The sequence below is a fragment of the Rhinolophus sinicus genome, chromosome 16 (assembly GCF_057876585.1).
Source record: "Rhinolophus sinicus isolate RSI-liver-muscle chromosome 16, RSI-T2T, whole genome shotgun sequence".
NCBI classification, from domain to species: Eukaryota; Metazoa; Chordata; class Mammalia; order Chiroptera; family Rhinolophidae; genus Rhinolophus; species Rhinolophus sinicus.
The window spans coordinates 6,397,029-6,409,940 of NC_142516.1; the positions used below are offsets into that span (position 1 = coordinate 6,397,029).

A 12,912-nucleotide genomic window follows, 5' to 3' on the forward strand; every position below is an offset into this window, starting at 1 on the left:
CTCAATGACAGGAGTAGTGTCTTTTGTTATTACTAACGAGCCCCTTTTGACCATGTGATTAGAGGTCAGAATTTTCAGCTCCAACCCCAGATCCCCAGGGAGGGGAAAGGCATTGGACCTTGAATTTAGTCAATGGGCCAACGATTTCATCAATCATTCATCTGTAATAAAACCCTACGTAAAAACCCTGAATCCATGAAGCTTAAGGAGCTTCTGGGTTAGGGAACACATCAATGTGCTGGGAGGGTGGCACAGCCAGAGATGGCCTGGAAGCTCTGCACCCCGTCCCCCCAAGACCTTACTCTATGTACTTCTTCCATTTGGCTATTCTTGAGTTGAATCCTTTATGCTAAAAGTGTAAGTAAGTATAGGGGCAGACGGGTGGCTCAGTTGGTTAGAGCATGAGCTCTGAACAACAGGGTTGCTGGTTCGGTTCCCACATGGGCCAGCGAGCTGCGCCCTCCCCAACTAGAATGAAGTCAATGAGCTGCTGCTCAGCTCCCGGATGGCCAGATGGCTCAGTTGGTTGTAGCGTGGACTCTCAACCACAAGGTTGCTAGTTCGACTCCCTCAAGGGATGGTGGGCTGTGCCCCCTGCAACTAACAATGGCCATTGGACCTGGAGCTGAGCTGCACCCTCCACAACTAAGACTGAAAGGACAACAACTTGAAGCTGAACAGCACCCTCCACTACTCAGTTTGAAAGGACAACAACTTGACTTGGAAAAGTCCTGGAAATACACACTGTTCCCCAATAATGTCCTGTTCCCCTTCCCCAATAAAATCTTTTAAAAAATGCAATCATAAGTTTTTTTTTAAAAAAAAAGGTGTAAGTGCAGCACTTTCCTGAGTGCTGTGAATCATTTCAGCAAGTTATTGAACCTGAAAGGGATCGTGGATATGCCCGAATTTATAGTCAGCCAGGCAGAAGTGTGGGTAGCCTGGGAACCCCTCTTGCACCTGGCACCTGAAGTGGGAGGCAGTCTTGTGTAATGGAGCCCTTAACCTATGGGGTCTGAGCTAACTCCATGTGGTTATTATCTGAATTGAAGTGTAGGACACACACTTAATGTCAGAGAGTTGCTGTTGGAGGATATTTGGTTCTATGACGTAGGACACTGACCTCCCTCCCCTTCCAAACCTTGACTTAGTACTCCTAACACTCTTCCAAAGTCAAGACTGTGAAACAAAATACCGGGTCAGAGGCTCAGCTTTGGAGCCCCTTGCCGTACAACACAGCCTGATCGTAAAGCAAGTCCTCCATGGGGTAAACCCATAGATTTGCCGGGTAGAACCACCCTGACCAACGGTTCCATGGCTCATGAACTAATCCAGAATCTGCCTATTACTCAAATCTGTGACTACAGGTTCTAGATCTTAGACTGAGTAACCTCAGGCAGCTGGAGATGGTAGCCCTTCCCTTAGAAGCATACATGACTTTGCCTTCTCCTTCATATGGGGGAGGGGGTGAACGACGAAATAACACAACTCTTGTAATATTAACACATATATTGACTTAGAAATTAATCTCTACTAGGTTGTAAGCTCCAGATCAGTGTTTGTTTTTGCTTACCTTTGTGTCCCTGGAGGTTAGCACAGGGAATTCCTGCCACAAAATAGGTCCTGCTCAATAAATATTTGTTGATTGAATGAAAATTTTCTCAAATTTATTAATTTAAAAAGAAAGCATATTTCACTCATTGCTGGCAGAAATGCAAAAATGGTACAGCCATTTTGGAAGACAGTTTGGAAGTTCTTTACAAAACTAAACATCGTCGTATTGCAGGATCCAGCAGTCAGGTTCCTAGCGATTTACCCAAATGAGCTGAAAATTCAGTCACACACAAACCTGTACATGAATGTGTATAGCAGCGTTATTCATAATTGCCCCAAACTGGAAGCAAACAAATGTCCTTGAAAAGGTGAATGGAGAAGCAAACTGTAGCATATCCATACAAAGGAATAGCATCCAGCAATAAACATAAATTAGCTATCAAGCCACGAGATGACATGGAGGAAACTTAAATGCATATTGTTTAATGAAAGACGGAAGTCTGAAAAGGCTACATACTGATTCCAACTATATAACATTCTGGAAAAGGCAAAACTATGGAGACAGTAAAAGAGATCAGTGATTGCCAAGGGTTTGGAAAGGTGTAGGGGGAGCACAGAGGATTTTTAGGGCAGTAAAACTATTCTGTGTGATACTGTAGTGGTAGGTACATGACATTATGCATTTTTCAAAACCCATAGAATATACAACACAAAGCGTGAACCCTAACGTAAACTATGGACTTTAGTTAATAATAATTATCAATACTGGTTTATCAATGTTGAGAAATGTACACAAGACGTTAACAATAGGATAACGGAATGGGGAGAGGAGTTAATGGAAGCTCTCCGTACTATCTGCTCAATTTTCACTAAGCCTAAATCTGCTGTAAAAAATAGTCTGTTAATTAAAAGAGAGAGTAAATGAAGAATCTATGAGAACTGGATTAAATTATTTCCATGGTCATTTCCATCTCTGAATCTGGGTCATTTCCAGCTCTGGGCCACAGAGTCCCCATGTACAAAACCAAGCTGAGGTTTGAGTGTCTCCCGGTGCAGAGCAGGAGAGCAGCTCTCGAGTTGTCCGAGGATCCCAGGACAAGACCGATATGCCGGGAACTCCGACACCCAGGCGGGGGACGAGCCCCGCCCACCTCCGCGGGGTGCTTCAACTCCAAGCCCAGCCCAATCCACGCTCTCCGGTAGCCGCTGGGAGCCTAGGCCACGCCCCCGAGCGCCGTTGCCTCCGATTGGGCGACTCGGGGGAGGTGTGGCCGGAAGGCGTGGTCGACGGTGTTCGGCTAACATGGCGGAGCGTGTGAAGAAGCGGCCCTGTGGCCCGGTAGGTGGCGGGAGGTGGGACCCCGGGGCTGCACAGGGGGTAGAGGCGTGAGAACCAGCCGCGTAGGGACCAGTGGTGCGGTCAGGCCGCTCCTCCCTCTCCCTGCGTCTTGTTGATCCGAGACCGGAAGCCCCAAGGTGTCGCATGCTCTTGGCCGCGTGCCCCGCTGCCCGGATGAGAACCGGACGTGGGAGCCGGGGTCTGAGCCACAGCCGGGACAGCGTCAGGTAACCCACTGCCGGAGCCCTTTGTGGCTGCTCTGGCCGAGGCCTGGATTCAGGAGGTGCGATAGTGCTCGCAATTCCGAGCCCTTGCATAGCGTATCTCTTCTGACTCCCAGGGCGACAGTGGGTAGGTCCTGTTCCCCGAGCTTCAGTTTCCTCTTCTCTCCAGTGGAAACTAAGTCAATTATTGAGTGCTTACTATGTGCCAGGCCTGGTCCCAGGCAGTGGGGTACAGCAGGCCCTCCTGACTCTCTCTTTGGGGCAGCAGTGGCTGAGTGTTCCCAGCAGCGAGACCCCCTCTCAGGTGTGACCATCTAGCCTCACTGCTGTATCTCTTCCCACTCCTCCAGGGTGAACACGGCCAAAGGGTCGAGTGGCGAAAATGGAAGAAACAGAGTAAGTAAGGGGCTGGGGGTGGAGGACAGTGTCTGTGCTCACATTTCCCCAGGCCACTCCAGAAAGCCACGAAGTTTGTCCCCTCTGGGGGGACAGCACCCAAGATGGGAGGAAGGGGTCAGAAGCTCCCGGAGGCTCTGGCTGCTCATCTAGCAGCACTCCCTACTGAGTGGGAACCCTGATCCCACTGAAAGGGCACCATCTCCTGGACTGCTCCAAGTTCCTCTCCACTCCACCAATCGGGGATGTCCTCTAATCCAGAGAAAGAGGAGAAAAAGAAGTGGAAAGATCTTAAGCTGATGAAAAAACTGGAGCGGCAGCGGGTGCAGGAGGAACAGACAAAGCGCCAGGAGGAGGAGGAGGCAGCTGCACAGAAGGAAGAGCAAGGTGAGCAGCCTGGGTCCTGGGCCGGGCAGAGAATGTCATATCTAGAAGGAACCTCAGAGACCACTGGGTTCAGACATCTTATCCTGATGGAGAAACTGAGGCCAGGAGTGTGGGAAAGACCCGGAAAACTGAGTCCTTACTTCCTACTTAGGTAGATTTCAAGCTTATGGAGGTTAAGCATCACATGTCATAATTTTATGCCTTCAAAAATCATCGTGAGTTATTTTTACTTTTTTAATTGAGCACTTCCTGTGTGCTTTAATTTCATTTTTCATTTAATTACTCTGATTTCACAATAAGAGAGTGCTTCTTCTCATTAAATAATCCATACTTAGAACAAAACTCCCCAAACAATAAAAAACTATGAAGAAGAAAGGAAAAGTCCCAGCAAACATTGCAGTGAAAGTTTCTCCAGACAATAGGTTATACTCACGTAAACACATGTAAAGAGATGTATAGATACGGTTTTAGAAAAGTGCAACCACTTTAACCGCGGGCTTCTGGACCTGGCTTTTCTCACCCCACACTGTGCCAGATGTGCTTCCACTTCAGTACATCCTTGGACCTGCCCTAACAAATTGTATCTTTTCTCCTCAGCCAGACCTGAAGGTCTAGAGCTGGGGTGTCCAAACTTTTTTCAACGTTTTTTATCAAGGGTATGCGGTAAAATACACAAACAGCTGGGCCACTCACTTGAGGTGAAGTACGTATTGCCTCGCCTGGTTTATTTAAGTAAACCAAATATATTTTTGGAATTTGCTGCGGGCCAATTAACAATGGATTGCGGACTGCAGTTGGCCTGCGGGCCGCAGTTTTGACACCCCTGATCTAGAGAGTCAAGGGGCCCGATGGCACCCTGTAAGACCAGTGGTTACCAGTGACGATGGTTACAATGGGGATAGCAACTGAGCATGTCAGCTGTTTCAGACACTGGGGAAGCCCTTTATGGGCATTAGCTCATGTGGCTCCATTTGTATGACTGGGAGGGAGTGTGGTGGTCCCTCTAGAGCCCAATGGCCTGAATCCATATCTCGGCTGTCCTGCCTTTTGTGTGATCTTGGGCCAGGTATTTGACCTCTCTGGTCTGCAGGTTCCCCACCTCTTGATGGGGATCATGGTAGTACCTGCTTCCTAGGGTTATTGGTTAATTGTGCACACATCAAAGGCACGAATAATAAATAATAGCTCTCATTATCCCCATTTGACAACTGGAGAACTGAGGCAGTAAGGGGTGGAGCCTGGATGTGAACCTAGGCCAGTGCCTCTAACCATTCCCCAGCCTTGCCTGGTGATCTGCCCTGCTCCTAGGAGCCTTGGAGACCCTGAGTCCATTTTCCTCCCGGGGACATTGAGGCCCAGAGAAGGGCATTGGATCTAGTTTGCTAATCTCAAAGTGCCTCCCAGTAGGAAAATTCTCTAACTCTGAGCCCTGGGGACAGAGGAAAGGGGAGAACGTGGGCCTGGCCTCTTAGACTGACCATGAACACCCCTTCCCTGCCCAGGGCGGCCCTACACCTTGAGCGTGGCCCTGCCGGGCTCCATTCTCGACAACGCCCAGTCACCCGAGCTTCGCACCTACCTGGCTGGCCAGATTGCCAGAGCCTGCACCATCTTCTGTGTGGATGAGATTGTGGTGTTTGATGAAGAGGGCCAAGATGCCAAGTGAGGGGCCATCCTCAGGGAGAAGGGAGGGGCTGCCAGGATTGGCTTGGGCTTGCCTGGGCTGAGAACCCTGCCTGAAATGCCCCCATTGTAACCCTGATGGGTAGGGTTGCAAAGCAAGGCACTGCAAAGATCAGACTGGGTGGATGAGCTCTCGACGGGAGCACAGTAGGCTCTTGAGCCCTATCTTTCTCTCTCCAGGACTGTGGAAGGGGAATTCAAGGGAGTCGGCAAGAAGGGGCAGGCATGCGTGCAGCTGGCCCGGATCTTACAGTACCTGGAGTGTCCACAGTAAGGGGGTGAAGGGCAGACTTCCCTGAGCATGAGGGAGGGAAGGTTGAGGTGGGGGTCAGACAGGAGGTGGCCTCCCTGGGAATTTCCTGAGATCTGTGTTCTTTACTAGGTACCTAAGAAAGGCGTTCTTTCCCAAGCACCAGGATCTACAGTTTGCAGGTGAGGCTGGGGACCCTGAGCCCCATTTCAGGGCGAGGCCTGTGCCTGGTGGCAAGCAGCAGGTCGGTGGCAGAGCTGGACCTTGGTCCAGGGTTCCTGTCACACCCCTTGTGCTTTTGCACCTCCCAGACTCCTCCTGACCCCTCCTCACCCACAGGGCTCCTGAACCCCCTGGACAGCCCTCACCACATGCGTCAGGATGAGGAATCCGAGTTCCGAGAAGGCATCGTGGTGGATCGGCCCACGCGGCCAGGCCACGGCTCCTTTGTCAACTGTGGCATGAAGAAGGTAGGGATTGGAGTGAGTCAGGACATACTTCCCAGACACACGCTGGCTATGGAGGGCAGGCAGGGCATGTGAGTGGGGTGTCTGCGACCCAGGCATCTCTGCCCTCAGGTCCCAGAGAAATGCCTAAAACGGGACTCAGTAGATAAAGCAGGAGCAAATTTACTTTTTTTTTTAAAAAAAAGCAAATCAACAGAAGATGGTCCTTATGCTAAAAACAAAATAAAACCTTGCAAAACCAAGTTCAAAGTCACTCTGGAGCTGCTGCAGTGTAATGCAGAGCCATGCAGGGATTGGAGCATTCATTTGCCACCTATTTACTCTCAAGTCTCCAGAGTCAGAGGCAGACATGTAAATGTGTGGGGTCCCCTTTCCTCAAAAATAACAGACCAGAAATGACTGGGTACAAGTAGACCAGAATGGCCCAGATGCAGGTAAATGGAGAAGCATGAGAAACCCTCAAAAGGGAAAAAAAGTGCAGTGCCCTATCTTGAGTTCAAAATTGGCACAAAACACAAATATCCATGGTTATTCATCACAGCTCCCACGCATTAAACACTTACTTCATGCCAGCTCCTGTGTCGTGTAACAGCTCTTGTTTGTGGAAAGTTTCCTGTGAGACAGATGAGGAAATAGGCTCAGAGAGGTTAAGTGAGCCCCTCCAACTGCTGTAAGCTAGTAAGTGGCATAGCCACTAAAATGCACAAAAGTGGGGTTTTATCTACTCATGGAATCTTTACTTCCTATTCTGTGCCAGGCCCAGAGCATTCATTTTTGACCAGTGTCTTGTAGTAGTCGTTTTGCAGGTCTGGCCCAGAGGGACTAAGGTTGATCCCTGAACCCCTTAGGTCTCTTGCAGGCCCTACAGGTTCCCCCATGTCTGGGAGAGCAGTGACCCCTGCTGGTCCTGTGGGCAACAGCACCGATTTCTGGCTTCTCCCTAGGAGGTGAAGATTGACAAGAACTTGGAACCTGGACTTCGGGTGACCGTGCGACTAAACCAGAAGCAGCTCCCAGGTATCTGGAAGCTTCTGCAGCCTGGGCAGCCTGAGGGCTCAGAGCCTCCTCCTTCCACTTGCTTGTCCCCTCGCCCTGTCTTCACAACCTCTCTGCCTCCCTTCCAGAAAGCAAGACCTACCTAGGAAAAGTTGTGTCGTCTCAGGACCCTCGCAGCAAAGCTGGTCTCTACTGGGGTTACACAGTCCGACTGGCCTCTTGCCTCAGTAAGTCCTCAGTGTGGGAGGACACAGACAGCCTAGTCCTTATTCTACCAATGTGCTGTGTGTCCTTGGGCAATTGCCTTTCCTTCTCTGGGCCTTGGTCTCCCCGAGTGTTCTGCCTGGAACGTTGTGAAGGACTTTTGAGAAGTATCGTGATCAATTAATGTCTGTTGTGGGGGTAGGAGTCGGGACCGAAAGGACCAGATAAGTCAGAGGTGCAGTACATCTTCCAAGCTCGTTCCTACCCACCTTTGGCTTTGTTTCCCCGTCTAGCACAGGCGTGGTCTCTTCCTGATCATCCGTGACTTCCTGGGAACAGCAGACGGCCTGGCTGTGGCTCCCTTACCCGAGTTCCCCTCTCCTCCACACCCCACCCCACCCAGTATACACAGACGCAGCCAAGCAGCTGTGGCTTGTGGAAAGCAAGAGCCCTACTGAGCTGGCTTCTCCCCCAGGTGCTGTGTTTGCTGAGGCCCCCTTCCAGGATGGGTATGACCTGACCATCGGGACATCAGAACGAGGCTCAGATGTGGCCTCCGCCCAGCTTCCCAGTTTCAGGTGGGTACAACCTGGGATGGGCCGGAGAAGGGGGAACAGGGTAGGGAGCCAATCTGGTGGGGGCAAAGCTGTACAGACTGGGCCTCTATGCGGGGTGCTGAGAGCTCGGGGCTGCTTTCAGTGTGGCCTTGATGAATAGTCAATGATTCCCCACCTGTGGGTGCCAGGCATGCTCTCGTGGTGTTCGGAGGCCTCCATGGGCTGGAAGCTGCAGTGGATGCTGACCCCAACCTGGAGGTGGCTGAACCCAGTGTCCTCTTCGATCTGTATGTCAACACTTGCCCCAGCCAGGGCAGCCGCACCATCCGCACAGAGGTGAGCCCGCCTGCCTCCCCCGCCTCCAGTCTGCTGTTCCCGAGGATTAGCCACCAGCGAGGGCTTCGGGGTCTGGCCAAGGGGAGCTACAGCTCTCTCCCTGTCACCTCCTGCCCAAGGCTGCCCTGAGACAGTCTCCTTACCCCCTGGACCTCACCACCACAGACTAATGGCCCAGACAGGATAAGTGACCTGGGAATTAAGGCTCCCAGGTGCCGGTGCCCATCCAGCTGCTCCCAGGCTGGATGACCCAGGAGACCCCCCCCCCCTTCTCTGGGCTTCCGTTTATTTTGCTGTACGCTTGGTGTTCCACTTCCTGTGTGACCGTGGTGGGCAGGGCAGCCCTCTCCTTGGGGGCCCAGATGCAGCTGAGCGCCTTAGTCCTGGGCATCCAAAGACCCTGGTCTCACCCCTAGCTCAGCACAGAACGCCGTGCCTGTGGACATTTTGCTGGGGGAGGCTCTGTTGCTTCCATCAGACTAAACAGGTGGACTCCCCCAGTCCACCTGTCCCTGAGGGCCTTGCTGGGGCCTGGGGCTGCAAGCCTGCCAGCGTACCCATCCAATACCTATACCAAGGGCTGAGAAGTTCCTGCCTGTCACCTCCCCTGACCCTGACAGGCAGGTATTCCCATTACCCCCGATCATTCCCATTTTACAGAGGGGAGACTGAGGGGCAGGGAGGTGATGCCCTTCTGTGGCAGGGCATGCAGCCAGCCAGTGGCAGATTGGCAGGAGCATGCTGGGCCTGGCCATAGCGCTTCAGGGCCCTGCTGAGGGCAGCATGTCACGAGAGACGGGTCGTGCGCAGTCGGGCGCTGAGGACAGGCTGGGAGCTGGGGCACCTGCCAGCCTCCCCAGGCCCCAGCCTGTTGCTGTACTTCTCTTCCAGGAAGCCATCCTCATCTCCCTGGCTGCCCTGCAGCCTGGCCTCACCCAGGCGGGTGCCCAGCCCAGTGGAAGTTTCTGTCAGGCCCAAGACTGAAGAAGCGGTAAAGCCAGAGGTTCCTGAGGGTCACCTGGGACAAACACAGCCAAGACTTGTCTCCAAAAATAACCGCCTTTAATGTGACCCAGCCCCACACCCTCAGACTGGCTGGGCTGCCGCCCTCACTTGCTACCTGCAGTGATGGCCTTGAGGCTGCCCGCCCGTGCCAGGATGTTTGGCACAAAGAGCAGTCCTGAGGCCCGCTCAATACTCTCGATGGGCACCAGGAAGCGCTCCAGTGGGATTGCCTCATCCACAGGCGCGTTGGGCATCACATAGGAGCGGAGTTCGATTTGCCCACCTGCTGCCTCCAGGATCAGCACCTTGAAGAAGTGGGTGGGCACTGCCACGTGGTTCTTGCCGATTACCTGGTACTTCACGTAGGACTTCCCGTCAGCCTCTGTCCTGCAGGCAAACCCAGGCACACGTGGCGTTTCAGGGCTCCCAGCGAGTCTGGTCAGACCCAAGGCTATCACCTCCAGGAAGCACTCCCTGACCTGACCTCCAGCTTGAGTCAACCTGCAGGACCACCCCCTCAGCATGAGGCATCTGCCCTTCTTGGCCCCCCCAGGAGCCTGGGGCTCCCTGCAGGGCAGAGACTCCCTTACCCTGTTGTCCTCGTGCCCAACACTGGGTCAGGCAGTGGGTGGTGACAATAAATGCTGAAAGAATCTGGCCTATATATTCACATTCATCCATGCAGACACATGATGACTACCTGTCCCTCCCTGTGGAGGGTGGGCACCCAGTGGGCCGGCTGTGACAGCTGGATTCCCAGCACCTGCATAGCAAGTGCCGAGATGCTGTGGGGTGACTTCCGGGCTAACCGCCAGCAGCCTGCTCCACTTGGGCAGGCCGTAGGAGGCACTGGCTCACTCAGGCTCAGCAGGGCCTCCGCCAGCCCGCGCTGAGCCCTTATGGTGACATCCACCATCCACTCTGGCCCCTAAACAACCACAGGGTAGGTAACGGGTATTCTCCCCTTTCGGGGGAGAGGGTATAGAGGTCATTTGCCCACAGCACCGAGAGACCTGGTGATAGTGCTTGCATCCCATCCCAGCCTAGACTCCAGAGCCAGCTGCTTCGCCACCCATGGCTTCCCTCATCCCAGCCTTCAGCCAGCCTGAAAATCACTGAGCATGCCCAGAGGATGCTCCATCCCTTCTACCTGGGAAGGGGGCTGCAGAGAGACAGGAGTGAAGGCTCAGGGTCAGGAAGGTGGAGGTCAAACCCTGGCTCTGGGAGACAGCAAAGGAGGGTTGCTCCATGCAGAGAAGACTGAAGGCAAGAACCTGGTGCAGGGTTGGTTGGGTGGTATGGCAAGAGGTGATGCAGGAGAGGAGCAAGGGCAGACTGGGCCTGGGGCCCATGGGCAGGAGGCATGGTCTGGGTGAGTATCCTGAAGGTCCCTGGCTGTGGAAGTGGAATTCAGGGGCCTGAGGCAGGGAATGGATAGACTTGCCAAGAAACCAGGTGACTAGTGACCTGGCCGTGTTGATCCAGAGCCTGCGACAAGCTTGGGTGGTGTGAGTGGGAGGCCCTGGCGTCCCTAGGCCCCCCAGTTCTAGCCTTACCTGGGGAGGAAGAGCGGCCCTGTGCAGACATAGACGTTTTGGTAGGAGCGGGTCAAGCTCCGGCTGTACTTCTCCAGGTTGTTCCAGGCATTCTGGTTGAGATGGGGCACCTGGTAGGAGAGAGGGGCTCAGAAACTGGCTGGAACCTTTCCCCTATGGGGCTGCCACAGGCCTTGAGGGATGTCACTGGCACAAAGCCAGGAGATTCCAGCAGGGGGTGGGTGACAAGCATGAGGAAGAAACTGGTTCAAGGAATGAATGACACTCCTTTAGGCCATCTGGCCACGAGGGTGAAGCTCAGAGCTCAAGAGGGTGCTAGCCTACCCCCACCTAGAAGGACTAGCAAGCACCCCAGGTCTCAAAGTCGTTTGCCAGCTCCAAAGAGCCTAAGGGAAGCAGTGCATCTTACCCCCTTTCAAAGAGAAACAGGACTGCCCCTGCCCCTGCCCCTGCCCCTACCCCCAGGGGCTCATGGGAAGGCTAGCTCTCCCAATCATCTCTCTTATCCTCCCCCCTTACCCCTCCCTCTGAACCACATGCAGAGCCCAGCTCCAGACTCCATCACTTGAGTTCCCTGGTCCTCAGTACAGTGTCTAGTCAAATGTGTAGGCGATTGTACCGCTAGGAGAGGGTCACTGGCTCAGACCTCACCGGGTTCACCCAGGGCCCCACATCAATCTTCATCCAGTGGGTGCCAGGCCCTGGTGGGAACAGGGCTAGAAGTCGGGCAGCCTGCTCAAGGTGCACAGTGACTGCTACTAATAGCCGAGTGCCAGCATGTGCCTTTCCTTTTACTCCTAGAAGGCAGGGTAGGACAGTGTCTGAAAGCTCACGGTCCTCTAGACAGACTGCCCGGGTGTCCTCCCGATGTGTGACACTGGGCCAGTCATTTTGCCTCTCTGATCCTGTTCCCTCATTATAAATAATACTTATCAAATGCTTGCTGTGGGCCAGTGTGCTCAGTACTTTTATATGCACCAGGTCTTCAGTTTCTCAGCGCTACTGCAAAATGTAGGTGAATGACAGTAATATCCCCATTTTACAGGTGAGGAAAGAAGCCCAGGGGGCATCAGGGTCAGACTGCGAAGTGGATGCTCCAAGCCAGTGCTCCATCCCTCCCAATTAGGGAGCGCGGTGTGATTAGCAAGCACGTGACTTAGCGCGCGCGCTCGGCAGCCTCCCCATTCTGAAGAGGAGCAAACCAGGGCTCCGAGAGGTGAGGGGCTGGCCTCGCCTTCTGCCACCGGGCCGGGGACGCTGGCGCTACCTGGGGCGCGACGTTGCTCAGGTAGAACGTGTCGTCCATGGCCTTCTGGCTCCAGCGGTGGTTGGCGGCGGCGGCCAGGTGGCCGCGGTCAAAGCCGCTACCGCGGTAGTCGGCGTTAGTGGCGCGGTGGTACGCGTGTACGGAGTCGTCCTCGCGGAAGTCGCATGAGCGCCGGTCGCCGTCGCCGCGGAGCCGCTCGTGGCGCAGCTGCTCCACCACCCAGAGCGCGCCTCGGGTGCGCGGGTCGTAGCACAGCACGTAGGACTCGCGGCTCTTGAGCTGTGCCAGCCCCGGCAGCCCGTACTTGGCTAGCTCACCGGAGCCGCCGCCCGCCGGGACCCCGGGTACGACAGGCACGGCAGGCAGTTCGGCCGCCGCCGCCACGGGCAGCACTGGCAACCGGCCCAGCAGCCCCGGCGCCGGCCATGCTTCCGCCCGCTGCCGCCGCCAGCCTTCCGCAGCTGCGCCCAACCCTGCGCCCAGCGCCAGGGTCAGGCCGGCTCGTAGCGCCCGCATGACTGGGGAGCGCGACCGCTACTCGAATGGAGGGCGGCCGGGCGGGACAACAGAACGCCGCGGTCTCCCGAGTCTGACCCTCGAGGCTCTTAAAGGGACCGCGCCGGCCTGAAGCGCCCCCCGCGGGGATGGGGCCGGGCGCGGGTGTGGGCAGCTGCAAGCTCCCTCCCTTTCA

The 12,912-nt window shown here is 54.5% G+C and overlaps 2 protein-coding genes and 1 long non-coding RNA gene across 5 annotated transcripts; 1 reads left to right on the forward strand and 2 right to left on the reverse strand.

Moving 5' to 3' along the window:
* Positions 1 to 1,650: 1,650 nt before the first annotated feature.
* Positions 1,651 to 7,969, reverse strand: LOC148754945 (uncharacterized). The gene is made up of 2 exons (XR_016019223.1): positions 6,864 to 7,969; positions 1,651 to 3,765 (listed from the first exon to the last, which is right to left on the reverse strand). It is a non-coding gene; the product is annotated as an uncharacterized LOC148754945 (long non-coding RNA).
* Positions 2,818 to 10,062, forward strand: SPOUT1 (SPOUT domain containing methyltransferase 1). Of its 3 annotated transcripts, none has more exons than XM_019728780.3 (12): positions 2,818 to 2,893; positions 3,468 to 3,513; positions 3,775 to 3,900; positions 5,403 to 5,562; positions 5,764 to 5,853; positions 5,966 to 6,015; positions 6,173 to 6,303; positions 7,245 to 7,317; positions 7,425 to 7,523; positions 7,976 to 8,078; positions 8,246 to 8,393; positions 9,285 to 10,062. In XM_019728780.3, exons 1-12 carry the CDS (start codon positions 2,858 to 2,860, stop codon positions 9,375 to 9,377), a joined length of 1,155 nt encoding a protein of 384 aa, XP_019584339.1. In that variant the 5' UTR covers positions 2,818 to 2,857; the 3' UTR covers positions 9,378 to 10,062. The 3 variants fall into 3 exon arrangements, with proteins under 3 accessions (XP_019584339.1, XP_019584340.1, XP_019584338.2); XM_019728781.3 differs by having other exon boundaries at positions 2,832 to 2,893; positions 3,708 to 3,900; XM_019728779.3 differs by lacking the exon at positions 2,818 to 2,893 and adding an exon at positions 2,991 to 3,120 and having other exon boundaries at positions 3,708 to 3,900.
* On the reverse strand, positions 9,434 to 12,737 carry ENDOG (endonuclease G). The gene is made up of 3 exons (XM_019728786.3): positions 12,222 to 12,737; positions 10,955 to 11,064; positions 9,434 to 9,785 (listed from the first exon to the last, which is right to left on the reverse strand). Exons 1-3 carry the CDS (start codon positions 12,735 to 12,737, stop codon positions 9,503 to 9,505), a joined length of 909 nt encoding a protein of 302 aa, XP_019584345.2. The 3' UTR covers positions 9,434 to 9,502.
* Positions 12,738 to 12,912: the final 175 nt, after the last annotated feature.